The sequence below is a fragment of the Hemibagrus wyckioides genome, linkage group LG17 (genome assembly GCF_019097595.1).
Source record: "Hemibagrus wyckioides isolate EC202008001 linkage group LG17, SWU_Hwy_1.0, whole genome shotgun sequence".
Taxonomy (NCBI): domain Eukaryota; kingdom Metazoa; phylum Chordata; class Actinopteri; order Siluriformes; family Bagridae; genus Hemibagrus; species Hemibagrus wyckioides.
This window is the reverse complement of record NC_080726.1, coordinates 18,895,630-18,909,585: the sequence shown is the minus strand read 5'-3', so window position 1 is coordinate 18,909,585 and position 13,956 is coordinate 18,895,630. Positions and strand designations below refer to the sequence as shown.

Here is a 13,956-nt window from a genome sequence, read left to right as displayed (position 1 = left end):
TTGTTTACTGTGTAATTTAAAAAGAGGAGCCGGGGTTTCTAGCTAGCGTGCTGTCAGTAGGATAACAATTGTACCATGGAAGTTCAACCAGAATTTTATGTCAAGTTAGTGGTGATGTCAGGTACAATTTCCTCTTTATCAAACAAATTAATTCAGTGCATCTGTGTTTGCTAACATGGATAAGGCAATGGAACAAATCATTCAGCATATGTTGTAGCCTTGTGGAGTGTTTGAGCACAACACAAGCAGTGATATTGGCTGAGAAAAAAACAAAACATTTCATTACCCTGGAGTATGCTGGTAATCTGAAAAATGGCTGCCGTTTCTAGCACTGGTGTGTGTGTGTACGTGTGTGTACGCATCCTAACAGTCGTGTGGAAGAAAGTATTTACCACTATTTCAAGATGCCTAAATCTGTACACTAAAAAGACTCTCTTGCAGGAGCTGGCCCCTACATTAACATCGCTTATTGTTCAACGCAACTTCCATAAGCATGTGATTTTATTTCCGAGTATGTGTGCATTTAACACGGTTACACAGTAATGCCTGAGACCAACCAACTGGCAGTCGACATCACAATATCAAGTTTGTATATGGAGATCTGATATTAAAACTCTTAAATCCCGTGTCTCTTGTGATTATTTTTGTTCTGGTCTAATCCTGAGGGACGGACATCAAGTGCAGGATTGGAGATGATCTGGCTTGGCTATCCGAAGATCCTGAAATAATGTTGCAGAGAACATGAGATCATTTTAAAATAGCTAGAAGTAACAGCTTAAAATGAATCATTTGCTGACTGTAAATATAATTGTGATTTTCATTGAAATGTTTATATATAAGATATGTATAATTTGTGTCATATCTTACAAAAAGCCAAGTTCAGCCATATTTCTGCCTCATATAACACTAACTATTGTATTTCTTTGTCAGAAAGCTAACCCTAGCTAGCTGGGCAAAGTTTTTCTTAATAAAAGATATTGCTCAAAACAGTATTGAGGTTAAACATCTCAAATAAATTATAAGTTATGAGTGAAAACATATTTTATGTGTATTTTGCTGGTTGCTGATAACAGGCACATTTTCTAGGCAGCCAGTTTAGAAACTTGCTTTAAGGTTAAAAGTTAGCCTAATTTGCTAGCAGTATAGCTAGCAAATATTATTGAAATATTTTCTCATTAGCCTTAAATTATTTTAGCTGTTAGCTAACTTAGGTTTAGCTGCAGCTAAATTATTCATTAATCCCAAGTTTTGCTGTACTATTTCTGATTTGTTTAGGAAGACAAGCAATATAGATTTAAGTAAATTAATAGGATTTTGGTAGATTTTGTGTGGTATATACGTCTATGCAATTAATTCCAACTCATTCACCTGATGAAGGAACAGAGAATCTAGGACATTAGTAACATTACATTCACACAAGCAAGCAACAACTAACTTATAGCAAATCAAATTATCAAATATGCCTCTCATTAAATTTTTATAGAGACATTAATATATATATAGCTAGTACAATGAAGTTTAGCTTGCTTTGCTAATATGCCACTTGAGTTATTACAAAATGTAGCACATAAATCAAACAACCAATTTTCACAAACTCAATTTCAACCCATTTGCAACAAACTTGCTAGTGTAAATGTTAAACTACCACATCAGATTTGGTATACCTTTCAGTTAAACAGACTGATTGAAAGTCTGTTAGTCGTTACAATTTACGTTAAATTAGTCGTACAGACTAATTGAAACAATTTCCTCTGTACGGTTTATAATCGTGTAAAAAACAAAATTAGATCAAACAAAAAAAAAGTTGCCCATTAAAAGAGATTGACCCCGACGTGATTTGAACACGCAACCTTCTGATCTGGAGTCAGACGCGCTACCGTTGCGCCACGAGGTCTCTTACTGAATCAGCTGATCGTGTCACTTATATAACTCTGTGCACGTGTTCGGTAAACAAACACTGGTCATATTCGCAATACTAGATTAGCGCTTGGACTTTTGAGACGTGTTATTGACCGGTTCGTTTGCACTTGCGTTGCGTTTACCTTCCCGTGGGACCTCGTGGCGCAACGGTAGCGCGTCTGACTCCAGATCAGAAGGTTGCGTGTTCAAATCACGTCGGGGTCAGTGCTTTTTCAGCCTCTATTACACTGCAAGAATATTCGTTATGCAACATTGTTAATTTAATTGTCCATATTAAGGGTCGACAGTTATTTGGAACAAACACTGATTATACGACGTCCTGAACACCCAAAACAAATAAACAGACAAATTTTTTCGACCTCAAAAAAGTGTCATTCTAGTTGACATTCCCCGACCTATCATGCTTTAATCACCCAGTTTGTGTTTTTGTTCGATTGTGTGCGTTTGAATAAAACAAGATGTCGAGTGATTATTTAGTGTGCATGATGCTCACCTGAAGGTATCCTTCCTCTTAATTGTTTTATTTGCTTTATTTGCCTTATCGCACCAGGGCTAAAACTGAAGAAGGAAACCAACAACAGACACCAACTATTTTTGCTTTTATTTTGCACCAGGATCATTTACTCTATACAAACCTACCCATCTGTCTGCTTTAGCAACTACATTTGTACATTTAAAACAACTCAACAATCAACATGGAATATATATGCAGGTAAGTACCAATTAAACAGAGTTTATTTCAGAGTGATTATTTCTTTGTGCGAGTCATTACACGCAAATCAGCCTTTATTTTAAAAGGGATAAATAACAACCATTTTTTTGGAGGAAAAAGAGCAAAGCATTTGGGCTCGTCCGGGATTTGAACCCGGGACCTCTCGCACCCTAAGCGAGAATCATACCCCTAGACCAACGAGCCACACGTTTGAGAGTCACAACACCGAAATATAACACAAGTAAAATATTTCAGCAATTACCAAGTAATTTTGTTGTTCTTACTTGTGAATTCATGCACTAAAACCTCTTTTAAACTCTTTCGTAATTATCTGTCTATTGTAAACACTAGATGGCACTACTAAGCACTACTAACACTAGATTAGTAGTGCTTATTTAACATATCATTCGTTACATTAAGGAAGAGTTACAGAATTGAAGTTTGAAGAATTTAATCAAATTCTTTTGAAAAAAATAGGTAAAAAGGTAAAAAAAATCTTCAGGTAAAAAAAATACCTGAGAAATAGCCCAGGTTATGTATAAACACTGTTTTCAGTGAGGCATTTAGCGAAGTGTATCAAGCGTTGGTGGTATAGTGGTTAGCATAGCTGCCTTCCAAGCAGTTGACCCGGGTTCGATTCCCGGCCAACGCATCATCTCTTTTTCTCAACTCAACATCTTATTTATGCTTCAAATTCAAATTTTATTTATGACATACGAAATCATACACAGTACGACATGTAGTGAAATACTTCAACGACTGTCCTACATTTGAAGAAAGCAGAACTGTAAATTTAACAGTATGTGGACATGAAAAATATAGGGATATAGATACAATATTTAAAGAAAAATGAGAAGAATAAAAACTAACAGTAAAAATTAAGACATGATAAATTATGAAAATCCAATAGTTATAAGATATGCATATACAAATATATGTGTGTGTATATATATATATATATATATATATATACAGTATCTCACAAGTGAGTACACCCCTCACATTTTTGTAAATATTTTATTATATCTTTTCATGTGACAACACTGAACACTCTGCTACAATGTAACGTAGTGAGTGTACAGCCTGTATAACAGTGTAAATTTGCTATCCCCTCAAAATAACTCAACACACAGCCATTAATGTCTAAACTGTTGGCAACAAAAGTGACTACACCCCTAAGTGGAAATGTCCAAATTGGGCCCAGCTAGCCATTTACCTACCCTCCCCGGTGTCATGTGACTCGTTAGTGTACAAGGTCTCAGGTGTCAATGGGGAGCAGGTGTGTTAAATTTGGTGTTATCGCTCTCACACTCTCTCATACTGGCCACTGGAAGTTCAACATGGCACCTCATGGCAAAGAACTCTCTGAGGATCTGAAAAAAAGAATCATTGCTCTACATAAAGATGGCCTAGGCTATAAGAAGTTTGCCAAGACCCTGAAACTGAGCTGCAGCACGGTGGGCAAGACCATACAGCGGTTTTACAGGACAGGTTCCACTCAGAACAGGCCTCGCCATGGTCGACCAAAGAAGTTGAGTGCACGTGCTCACCGTCATTTCCGGGGGTTGTCTTTGGGAAATAGACGTATGAGTGCTGCCAGCATTGCTGCAGAGGTTGAAGGGGTGGAGGGGTCAGCCTGTCAGTGCTCAGACCATATGCCGCCCATATGCCGTTGTCCCAGAAGGAAGCCTCTACTAAAGATGTTGCACAAGAAAGCCCGCATACAGTTTGCTGAAGACAAGCAGACTAAGGACATGGACAGAACCATGTCCTGTGGTCCGATAAGACCAAGATAAACTTGTTTGGTTCAGATGGTGTCAAGCGTGTGTGGCGGCAACCAGGTGAACCATGGTGGAGGGAGTGTCAGGGTCTGGGCCAGCATGAGTACTGCCGGCACTGGGGAGCTACAGTTCATTGAAGGAACCATGAATGCCAACATGTACTGTGACATACAGAGCATGATCCCCTCCCTTCGGACACTGGGCCGCAGGGCAGTATTCAAACATGATAACCACCCCAAACACACCTCCAAGACGACCACTGCCTTGCTAAAGAAGCTGAGGGTAAAGGTCATGGACTGGCCAAGCATGTCTCCAGACCTAAACCCTATTGAGCATCTGCGGGCAATCCTCACATACATACACATACAACCAAGATCTGATCTCAACAGAGAAACTGAACTGTGCTGGACATGGATGGACACACACAACACACACACACACACACAGAAAAAAAGGAGAACTGTGTTCCCAACGAGAACAGAACTGTGCTGGACACAGACACACACATACAACTGAGAACTGCTTTCAACAGAGATCTATACTGTGCTGGTCACACACACACACACACACAAACAAACACACAATAATTGTCCTGTTTGCACGCATATGTCACTTTACATTACACTTTACACTTTATATTGATTCTGTATACATGTTAACTTTAATATTTACACTCACTGTCAACACTATTCTTTTGCACAGAGTCGGTCTATATGTTGTTTATCTGCACTGTCTTGTCTTGTCATCCTGTGCACTTCTGTTGTATGTCTAGTTTTCTTGCACCTTAAGTATAGTTTAGTTTTATCTCTATGTTTAGCTCTATGTTTGTCTGCGTCACTGTACTTTGTCTGTTCTGTGTAGCACCTTTGGTCTAGGAGGAACGTGGTTTCACTTCACTGTGTACTGCATCAGCTGTATATGGTTGAAGTGACAATAAAGCTTCTTTGACTTTTTGACTTTTGACTTTGACTCAAACGGAAGGTGGGGGAACGGAAGGTCTCTAACATCCACCAGCTCTGGACTCCAGTGGCAACCTGTGAAGCTCTGGTGAACTCCGTGCCCAAGAGGGTTAAGGCAGTGCTGGAAAATAATGGTGGCCACACAAAATATTGACACTTTGGGCCCAATTTGGACATTTCCACTTAGGGGTGTACTCACTTTTGCTGCCAACGATTTAACATTAATGGCTGTGTTGAGTTATTTTGAGGGGACAGCAAATTTACACTGTTATACAGGCTGTACACTCACTATATATATATATATATATATATATATATATATATAATATAAAATACAATATAATATGGGTATATAAATATAATATAGGTCTGAGACGTAAAAAAAAAAAATAAGAGAAATCGTGGAACTGGCAACACAGCCATGCAGCTTGAGAGCATCCCGATATAAATCGGCCTGTGATGCAGCGTGCAGCCCCGCCTCCTTCTCTCCCTATATCCTCGAGGCACCGGAGCCTGGCCTCGTCACCGACAGCTGATCGCAAAGACAGCATCGCCGCAGTTCACCGGACCTCCGCGATGGCGTCTGAAGAGCTCGCGCGGAAACTGCAGCGCAGGCTGGACGCCACGGAGCGGTCCGAGAGCCCAGCGGAGAGCCCGGCGATGAGCCCAGCAATGAGTCCGTGGATGAGTCCGGCGAGCAGCCCTGCAAGGTGCGTCACTGAGCCGCGGCGCGAGGGCGAGAGCAAGGACGCGGCCGCGGCTAACGGGGAGTCGTGCTCGAACGAGCTCGCGGAGAAACTGAACCGCAGGTTGGAGATCGACGGAGGCGGTGCGAGGCCCAGACAGATGATGAAGGTGTTCAACCCGTACACTGAGTTCAAGGAGTTCACGCGCAAACAGATCAAACAGATGGAGGAGATGTTCAAGAGGTGAGCGCGCGTCCGGCCTAATTCTCACACATCCATTAATTAAATTCCGTGAATGGACGTGTGTGTGTGTGAGAGAGAAAGACAATAAGAAAAGAGTGAAAGACCTGTCATTCTTGGATCGTAAATAAAATAGATGGATAGAGTAAGAGAGACAGAAGCGGTAAAGGGAGAGAGAGATAGACAGATATAAAAATTTGTGTGTATGTGTGAAAATGAGATGTATGTTTAATGAAAAGTGTGACATCACACACTAATGAAGCTGATTCAATCGTAACTCTGCTGCTGCACCACTTTCTCACCCCCCCAACCCCCCACCCCCATCATTACAGCAGCACAAGGGGCCACTTTGCCGAAGTCCTGCATCCCCACTGGCACTAACAATGTCAGCTTTGTGTGTGTGTGTGTGTGTGTGTGTGTGAGAGAGAGAGAGAGAGACTGTGATGAAGTATACACTAGACGTATGCAGTGGGTCTGGGATGCAGCAGGATGCATTAGCACAGTTTTTCATTCAGAAGTAAACAATTTGGAATGAGAGTTTACAGAGAAGTCACCATGAATTCTTTATTTTAGTTGTTAGCTGTCATGTTTAATTTACAGTGGAGGAGAATGTGGGTGTGGTCTGAGATTGTGTACAATTGTGTGGGTGTGGTCTGAGCTTCTGTGGGAAGGTGTGGACTCTACTTCCATATGGGACAGATAGACATGAAGAGGCCATGCCTCCTTCAGGGTGACTGACAAACATATAGACCATGCCTCCTTTGCTGGGACTGACGGACACAAAGGCCACACCTCCGTCAGTGTGACTGACAGACACAGAAAACACACCTCCCTTCACTGGGAGAAAGGTGTTTAAGATGACCCAGTTCAGCCTGGTTTTGCACTGGTTTAGCCAGAAAGGAAATCTGTGTCACTGATAAAAGGAAACCAGGTCACACACACACACACACATACTGAAGTATACATGCCTCGAGTCATGAAGACAATCTCGTCATTCAGGACCACAGTTATCTCTTTCTCATGAGCCTTTAAAACACACACACACACACAAACACAAACACACACAGACAGAGAGTCCCGTCGTGCTTTATGGCTACTGGGTTCCCATGGTCGCATTCGGCCATCATGTTTATGGAGTGTGTGTGTGTGTGTGTTGTGTTTGAGTTGTGCTGGAATGCGTTTGGCATGCGGTGGGTGCTGACATGCCAACCTCACCCTCCTTCTTCTCCTTTATTATTCTTTTCACTCTCTCTCTCTCTCTCTCTCTCTCTCTCTCTCTCTCTCTCATTGGTCAGTTGAGGTTATTTGGATGTGTTCTTTGTTGTTATGAAGTAATATAATAATATTTTACAAATTAACGTGGCCTTTGTTACAACCTAGTAGTCTGCAAAGATTAGTAAACATACCGTGGCTTATCTCTCGCCAACAACAAACTAGCGTTCTGTCTAATTTTAGCTGTTCAATGAAGCACTGCTTTCCCTCCAGAAATAACAGGATGGCTGATGATAATCGCCTGGTTTTTGCTCTGGTGAAAATCTGATGTGACCGTTGCTTAATTCATGTGGCATTTTTGTGTCTTTCTATTTTTATAGAACCAAACCACAGCATTTGTATAAAAAAACAAAACAAAAGATTTCTTTTTTGTTACTGGGGTTAATGTGAGCATTACACAAGTCAATAAAAAGGACTTTACACTGTGTGTGTGTGTGTGTGTGTGTCTGTGTGTTGACTAAAGGCCAGCTCACTGCCCCAATCCTTTGGTATCTAAAAATACCAGAGGAAACCAAAGAACACAATGAGAACGAACACACACACACACATACACAAACAATCTGGTGATGTTCTTTGGACTCCATGTGTTGCAGTGAGTGTGTGTATATGCCGTGTATGTGTGTGATTGTGATGATGATTGGAAATGAGTGGGCGGGGTTTACTGAAAATTACATGATCGGATTGGCTGGTTCTGTTTGATTGATAGATGGGTTGATTGTTAAATCGAGACACAATGTGGTATTTCTGGTGAGATGAGATTGGAAACACTATTCAAGATTGAAGAGTGAGACAGTGTGACGTGTGTGTGTGAATTCCTTTCTCCTTTCTTTTACAAGACTAAATCACCAAAATAACATCTGTCTCTCTCTCTGTCTATCTTCATCTGCCTGTATATCTTACTCTATCTCTCTTTATATATGTTTATCTCGCTGTATCTGTCTATCTCGGTCCATCTGTCCATGTCTGTCTGTCTATCTCACTCTCTTTCTGTCTGTCTATCTTGCTCTCAGTCTCTATTTTTTCTCTTTCTGTCTATCTCCTTCTTTGATTCTTCCTTTCTCTACCTGTCTTTCTGTTTCTGTCTCTCTCTATCTCCCTGTCTCTCTCTTTCTATCTGTCTGTCTCTCTCTCTCTCTCTCTCTCTCTCTCACTCTCTCTCACACACACATTTCCTTGACAGTGTGATATTAAAATTCCTCACTTCAGTTCTCCTCACACTCCCACATCTTCTGCTACTGCAATAATAAACTTCAAATTCCGTTCATGGAAGAGTTTTTTTCTTCTGTGGAGTTTTTCCTTACCCACTAACCAACACATCTGAATGTGTTCACATTTGTACGTTGACGTGAGTAGTGAAATGCAAGCTAGCTTATTTGCCTCAGTCGTAACATTTATGTTGGCTTGCAGTCGTGTTGCTTATAGTAAATGTACAAGCTATGATCGCTCATTAGATGAACAAACGATCTCTTGTGCTTCTTTTCTAGCTTTATTTTTCTTCGTAATCTTAGTCTTAGTGTATGTGTGTGTCTAACAGATTCGACTCGGGGAAGGACGGCTACATTGATCTGATGGAGCTGAAGATGATGATGGAGAAGCTTGGTGCTCCTCAGACTCACATCGGCCTGAAGAACATGATCCGTGAAGTGGACGAAGACTATGATGGCAAGCTCAGCTATCGAGAGGTAGGGGTGTGTGAGTATGTGCTATCAGCTATTTGTAGAACATCTTTAGGATTATGAATCAGAATCAGATTTAAATTGATTCTTTTGGTTTCTTGGCTGTTTGTCTTGGTTTAGATGAACAGTGAATGGAATTAAATAAACTGAAAAGCTAAAAAAAGATGGCTGAGAGGATGGATATGACTAAATGTCTTTGTGAAATGTGTTTATTCATTGAACAATTGAAAACAAAATCATAAGTGGATGTAGAAATCACAAAAAAAACACTGCTGACAGATGGTGCTGGAGATGGTGCTGAATAAATGGTTAGATATTTATAGAAATTAGTTTAGAAATACTCTGTTTATCAGATCCAGTGGTTATTTTCATTTTTCACTATAATGTTGCTCCAGATCTCTAGAGCTCATGGCATTCCTGTAGTGCTACACCGCGATTCACTTCAGCAGCTCGAATCAACAAAACAATTGCAGCGACACGTTTGAGTCACTTGAGTCGATTCAGAGCCGAATCGTTTGCAGTGAGAAAACGATTCGGCTCTGGAAAGATCCGAGACCATCTCCAGTGGCGCAACTGAGGGTTTCGGCTGTTGGCTGAGGGAGAAAACACACCGGTGTTGTGTTCCGTTCAAACAGACGGGACGCTGTGTACGCGAAAGCAAGAAATTTTACACTGCGTTCCTTTTTTACTTGAAATGTAACTGATGATTTGAGGCATGTTTTGGGGGTCGGAGGGTAGCACTCAACCCTGAACATCTGAATAATCTCAGTGGGGGAAATTTGGTACTCACAAAGTGCTATATATTCCTACACACACACACACAGGTGATAAGGGCAGCTGTGTGTGGAACACAGAGTCTCTGTTGTGTGTCGGTCTCCGCTCAGTTTCTCCAGTGACTGAGGCATTCCATATGGATAAGATTACACACACACACAGTCTCTCTCTCTCTTTATCTAAGATCACGATGAAATCAGCATTCACAATTAAGCTGTCTCAATCGACCCAGTTCTCTTCTGGCTGTCTGTCTCTGATCATTTACAGTCACCTCAGTTCAATAAGAGATCATACAGATAATATAAACGTTTCATTTTTTAATACATGTGTAAAGTATGAAACACTCTGTGTCATGGGCTGCTGTTTAATGAAGAGGAACCACTGCTCCTACACAGAAGTCAATTATTTTCGTAGGACCGCACATCCTTAAGTGATTTATTCCTCATACTACTGCAGTTTATCAACCATTAAAATAATTACTATCACGTTATATAAGTTACCACAAAGCACCACGTTCGTCCATCCTGAAGATTCTCCCATGGATTATAAAAGAATATAGAGCTTTACCTGTGAAAATGGAGACAGGAACAATCACCGTTATGCAGTTTTTCTTTTTGGTAAATAACCAAAAATGCTTTCGGGTGTAAATAAATGAATCAATGAATCAAGTTTTTGACCAAGCAGATTTGAAATTTCTTTGGTGAGAAAATCAACTTGAGTCAAATTAAAAAATAACCAGATAAACAAAGCAAATATTTCGTTCTGATCCTCTCTCTGTCTCTCTCTCTCTCTCTGTCTCTCTCAGTTCCTCCTGATCTTTAGGAGAGCTGCAGCAGGGGAGTTGCAGGATGACGACCCACTTATGGCACTGGCTCGTCTATCAGAGATCAATGTGTCCAATGAAGGTGTGAAGGGGGCACGTGACTTCTTTGAGGCCAAGGTGTGTGTCTGTGTGTTTTGAGAAAGTGTGTTTTGTTTTCCGTGTTCATTTAATGGTAGTTTATTTACCATGTGTATATATACAAACACACACATATGGGTATATAGTTGTATGTAGTATGTTATATGTAACATTTTATAGCATTTGGAAGACCCTGTTATCCAGAGCGACTTACATTTTATCACATTTTATACAACTGAGGGTTAAGGGCTTTGCTCAGGGGCCCAGCAGTGGCAGCTTGGTGGTCCTGGGATTTGAACTCACAACCTTTGATCAACAATCCAACAACTTGAGTGCTAAGCTACCACAACCCCTACCATAATAAATCGTGTGTGCGTGTGTGCGTGCTTAGAATTGAGGTTTCATGTAGTGTGTGTGTGTCTCCATCTAATGGCAGCTTTTGGGAGTGTGTACATATTATATATCTGTACAGGTGTCTCACACACACACACATACACACACACGTGTATATAGTTTTTATTTTATATATACACTATATTGCCAAAAGTATTCGCTCACCCATCCAAATAATCAGAATCAGGTGTTCCAATCACTTCCATGGCCACAGATGTATAAAATCAAGCACCTAGGCATGCAGACTGTTTTTACAAACATTTGTGAAGGAATGGGTCGCTCTCAGGAGCTCAGTGAATTCCAGCGTGGAACTGTGATAGGATGCCACCTGTGCAACAAATCCAGTCGTGAAATTTCCTCGCTCCTAAATATTCCACAGTCAACTGTCAGCTGTATTATAAGAACGTGGAAGTGTTTGGGAACGACAGCAACTCAGCCACGAAGTGGTAGGCCACGTAAACTGACGGAGCGGGGTCAGCGGATGCTGAGGCGCATAGTGTGAAGAGGTCGCCAACTTTCTGCAGAGTCAATCGCTACAGACCTCCAAACTTCATGTGGCCTTCAGATTAGCTCAAGAACAGTGCGCAGAGAGCTTCATGGAATGGGTTTCCATGGCCGAGCAACTGCATCCAAGCCATACATCACCAAGTGCAATGCAAAGCGTCGGATGCAGTGGTGTAAAGCACGCCGCCACTGGACTCTAGAGCAGTGGAGACGCGTTCTCTGGAGTGACGAATCGCGCTTCTCCATCTGGCAATCTAATGGACGAATCTGGGTTTGGCGGTTGCCAGGAGAACGGTACTTGTCTGACTGCATTGTGCCTAGTGTAAAGTTTGGTGGAGGGGGGATTATGGTGTGGGGTTGTTTTTCAGGAGCTGGGCTTGGCCCCTTAGTTCCAGTGAAAGGAACTCTGAATGCTTCAGCATACCAAGACATTTTGGACAATTCCATGCTCCCAACTTTGTGGGAACAGTTTGGAGCTGGCCCCTTCCTCTTCCAACATGACTGTGCACCAGTGCACAAAGCAAGGTCCATAAAGACATGGATGACAGAGTCTGGTGTGGATGAACTTGACTGGCCTGCACAGAGTCCTGACCTCAACCCGATAGAACACCTTTGGGATGAATTAGAGCGGAGACTGAGAGCCAGGCCTTCTCGTCCAACATCAGTGTGTGACCTCACAAATGCGCTTCTGGAAAAATGGTCAAAAATTCCCATAAACACACTCCTAAACCTTGTGGACAGCCTTCCCAGAAGAGTTGAAGCTGTTATAGCTGCAAAGGGTGGACCGACGTCATATTGAACCCTATGGATTAGGAATGGGATGTCACTTAGGTTCATATGCGAGTCAAGGCAGGTGAGCGAATACTTTTGGCAATATAGTGTGTATATATATATATAATGTATGTATATATATGTATGTATATATATGTATGTGTGTGTATATGTGTATATATATATATATATTATATATTATATATTATATATTATATATATATAATATATATAACAAACTATATACATGTGTTGGTGTGGGTGTATGTGTGTAAAATGTATAATATGGATATAGAGTTTGTGTTATAAGTAATGTGTGTGTGTGTGTGTTACAGGCTCAGGTGCTGTCAGTACGTAGTAAGTTTGAGGCAGAGCTCCGGGAGGAGAAGGAAGAGAAGCAGAGGATGGAGGAGGAGAGGAAACAACGACGGGCCGCTTTCAAAGAGTTGCAATCTGCATTCTGCTCCTGAACACACACACACACACACACACACACAGTGTACCTCCTACTGATGAATACAGAAGCACAGCTGTAAAGCCTCACTGTAACAGTAGCTAAAGTAGCTCACACACACACACACACACACACACACACTCACTCACTCACAGCTTTAACCGTGTGAGCTTCCTATTTTACTCTGACTAGCTCTATTTTTTGAAATGATGTTTAGTAAATAACACTATTAATGAATAATAAATATATAAATATAAATATAGAAACAAGGGTGTAAAGTATGAATATTTAAATGAGCTGCATGATGAACAACTTCATGACATCAGGTTTAGAAATGAAGGGAAATATGTGGTCACTATAATTTTTTTCCCAGAAAGTTGTTTTTAGAGTTTTTTTTTTTAAATCATGACCATCTTTCTTATTGTAATTTAATTTTTTAAATCTTAATTTTAATGTGTTTTTTTTACATTAGAATATGTGTTGAATTCCATTAATAATAAAATCCATTATTGAACACTTCCTAATGTATAAATGTACCAGAATAAGGGCTTTATTTTAATCTCTCTCTCACTTTCTCTCACTCTATGTCTCTCTTACACCCCCCCACAATTCCCCCTTTAAAGATACATTAGTCTATATATTTTGTTTCTTACCAACACAATGCAGACAATTATGTAGAAATGATTAAAACAATAATAGTTATAAAATATAATATATACACAGATTATATAATATAATAATAATATATACACCGATAACATAATCTGAAGTAAATAAGACTGATTATCTCCTCATCAGAAATAGAAAGGTGTCAGTATACACAGTGTATCACAGTCTGTTGTGTTTTGGCAGGAAAAGGGGGACCAACACAATATTAGGCAGGTGGTCATAATGTTATGCACGGTCAGTGTGT

The 13,956-nt window shown here is 40.6% G+C and overlaps 1 protein-coding gene and 4 non-coding genes across 5 annotated transcripts; 3 read left to right on the top strand and 2 right to left on the bottom strand.

Moving 5' to 3' along the window:
* Positions 1-1,822: 1,822 nt before the first annotated feature.
* Positions 1,823-1,894, bottom strand: trnaw-cca (transfer RNA tryptophan (anticodon CCA)). The gene has a single exon. It is a non-coding gene; the product is annotated as a tRNA-Trp (tRNA).
* Positions 1,895-2,052: 158 nt separating this feature from the next.
* On the top strand, positions 2,053-2,124 carry trnaw-cca (transfer RNA tryptophan (anticodon CCA)). Its single transcript has one exon. It is a non-coding gene; the product is annotated as a tRNA-Trp (tRNA).
* Positions 2,125-2,764: 640 nt separating this feature from the next.
* On the bottom strand, positions 2,765-2,836 carry trnap-agg (transfer RNA proline (anticodon AGG)). Its single transcript has one exon. It is a non-coding gene; the product is annotated as a tRNA-Pro (tRNA).
* Positions 2,837-3,212: 376 nt separating this feature from the next.
* trnag-ucc (transfer RNA glycine (anticodon UCC)) lies at positions 3,213-3,284 on the top strand. Its single transcript has one exon. It is a non-coding gene; the product is annotated as a tRNA-Gly (tRNA).
* A 2,574-nt stretch (positions 3,285-5,858) lies between these two features.
* Positions 5,859-13,562, top strand: efhd1 (EF-hand domain family, member D1). Its single transcript, XM_058414408.1, has 4 exons — positions 5,859-6,301; positions 9,105-9,252; positions 10,826-10,960; positions 12,925-13,562. Exons 1-4 carry the CDS (start codon positions 5,949-5,951, stop codon positions 13,057-13,059), a joined length of 771 nt encoding a protein of 256 aa, XP_058270391.1. The 5' UTR covers positions 5,859-5,948; the 3' UTR covers positions 13,060-13,562.
* Positions 13,563-13,956: the final 394 nt, after the last annotated feature.

What these genes read in the sequence shown, in the direction of transcription:
- efhd1 (XM_058414408.1), top strand. Translation starts at nt 5,949, where the DNA reads ATGGCGTCTGAAGAGCTCGCGCGGAAACTGCAGCGCAGGCTGGACGCC. An exon ending in GCAAGCTCAGCTATCGAGAG is followed by an intron (nt 9,253 to 10,825) that starts GTAGGGGTGTGT and finishes TGTCTCTCTCAG; the next exon opens with TTCCTCCTGATCTTTAGGAG. An exon ending in GTGACTTCTTTGAGGCCAAG is followed by an intron (nt 10,961 to 12,924) that starts GTGTGTGTCTGT and finishes TGTGTGTTACAG; the next exon opens with GCTCAGGTGCTGTCAGTACG.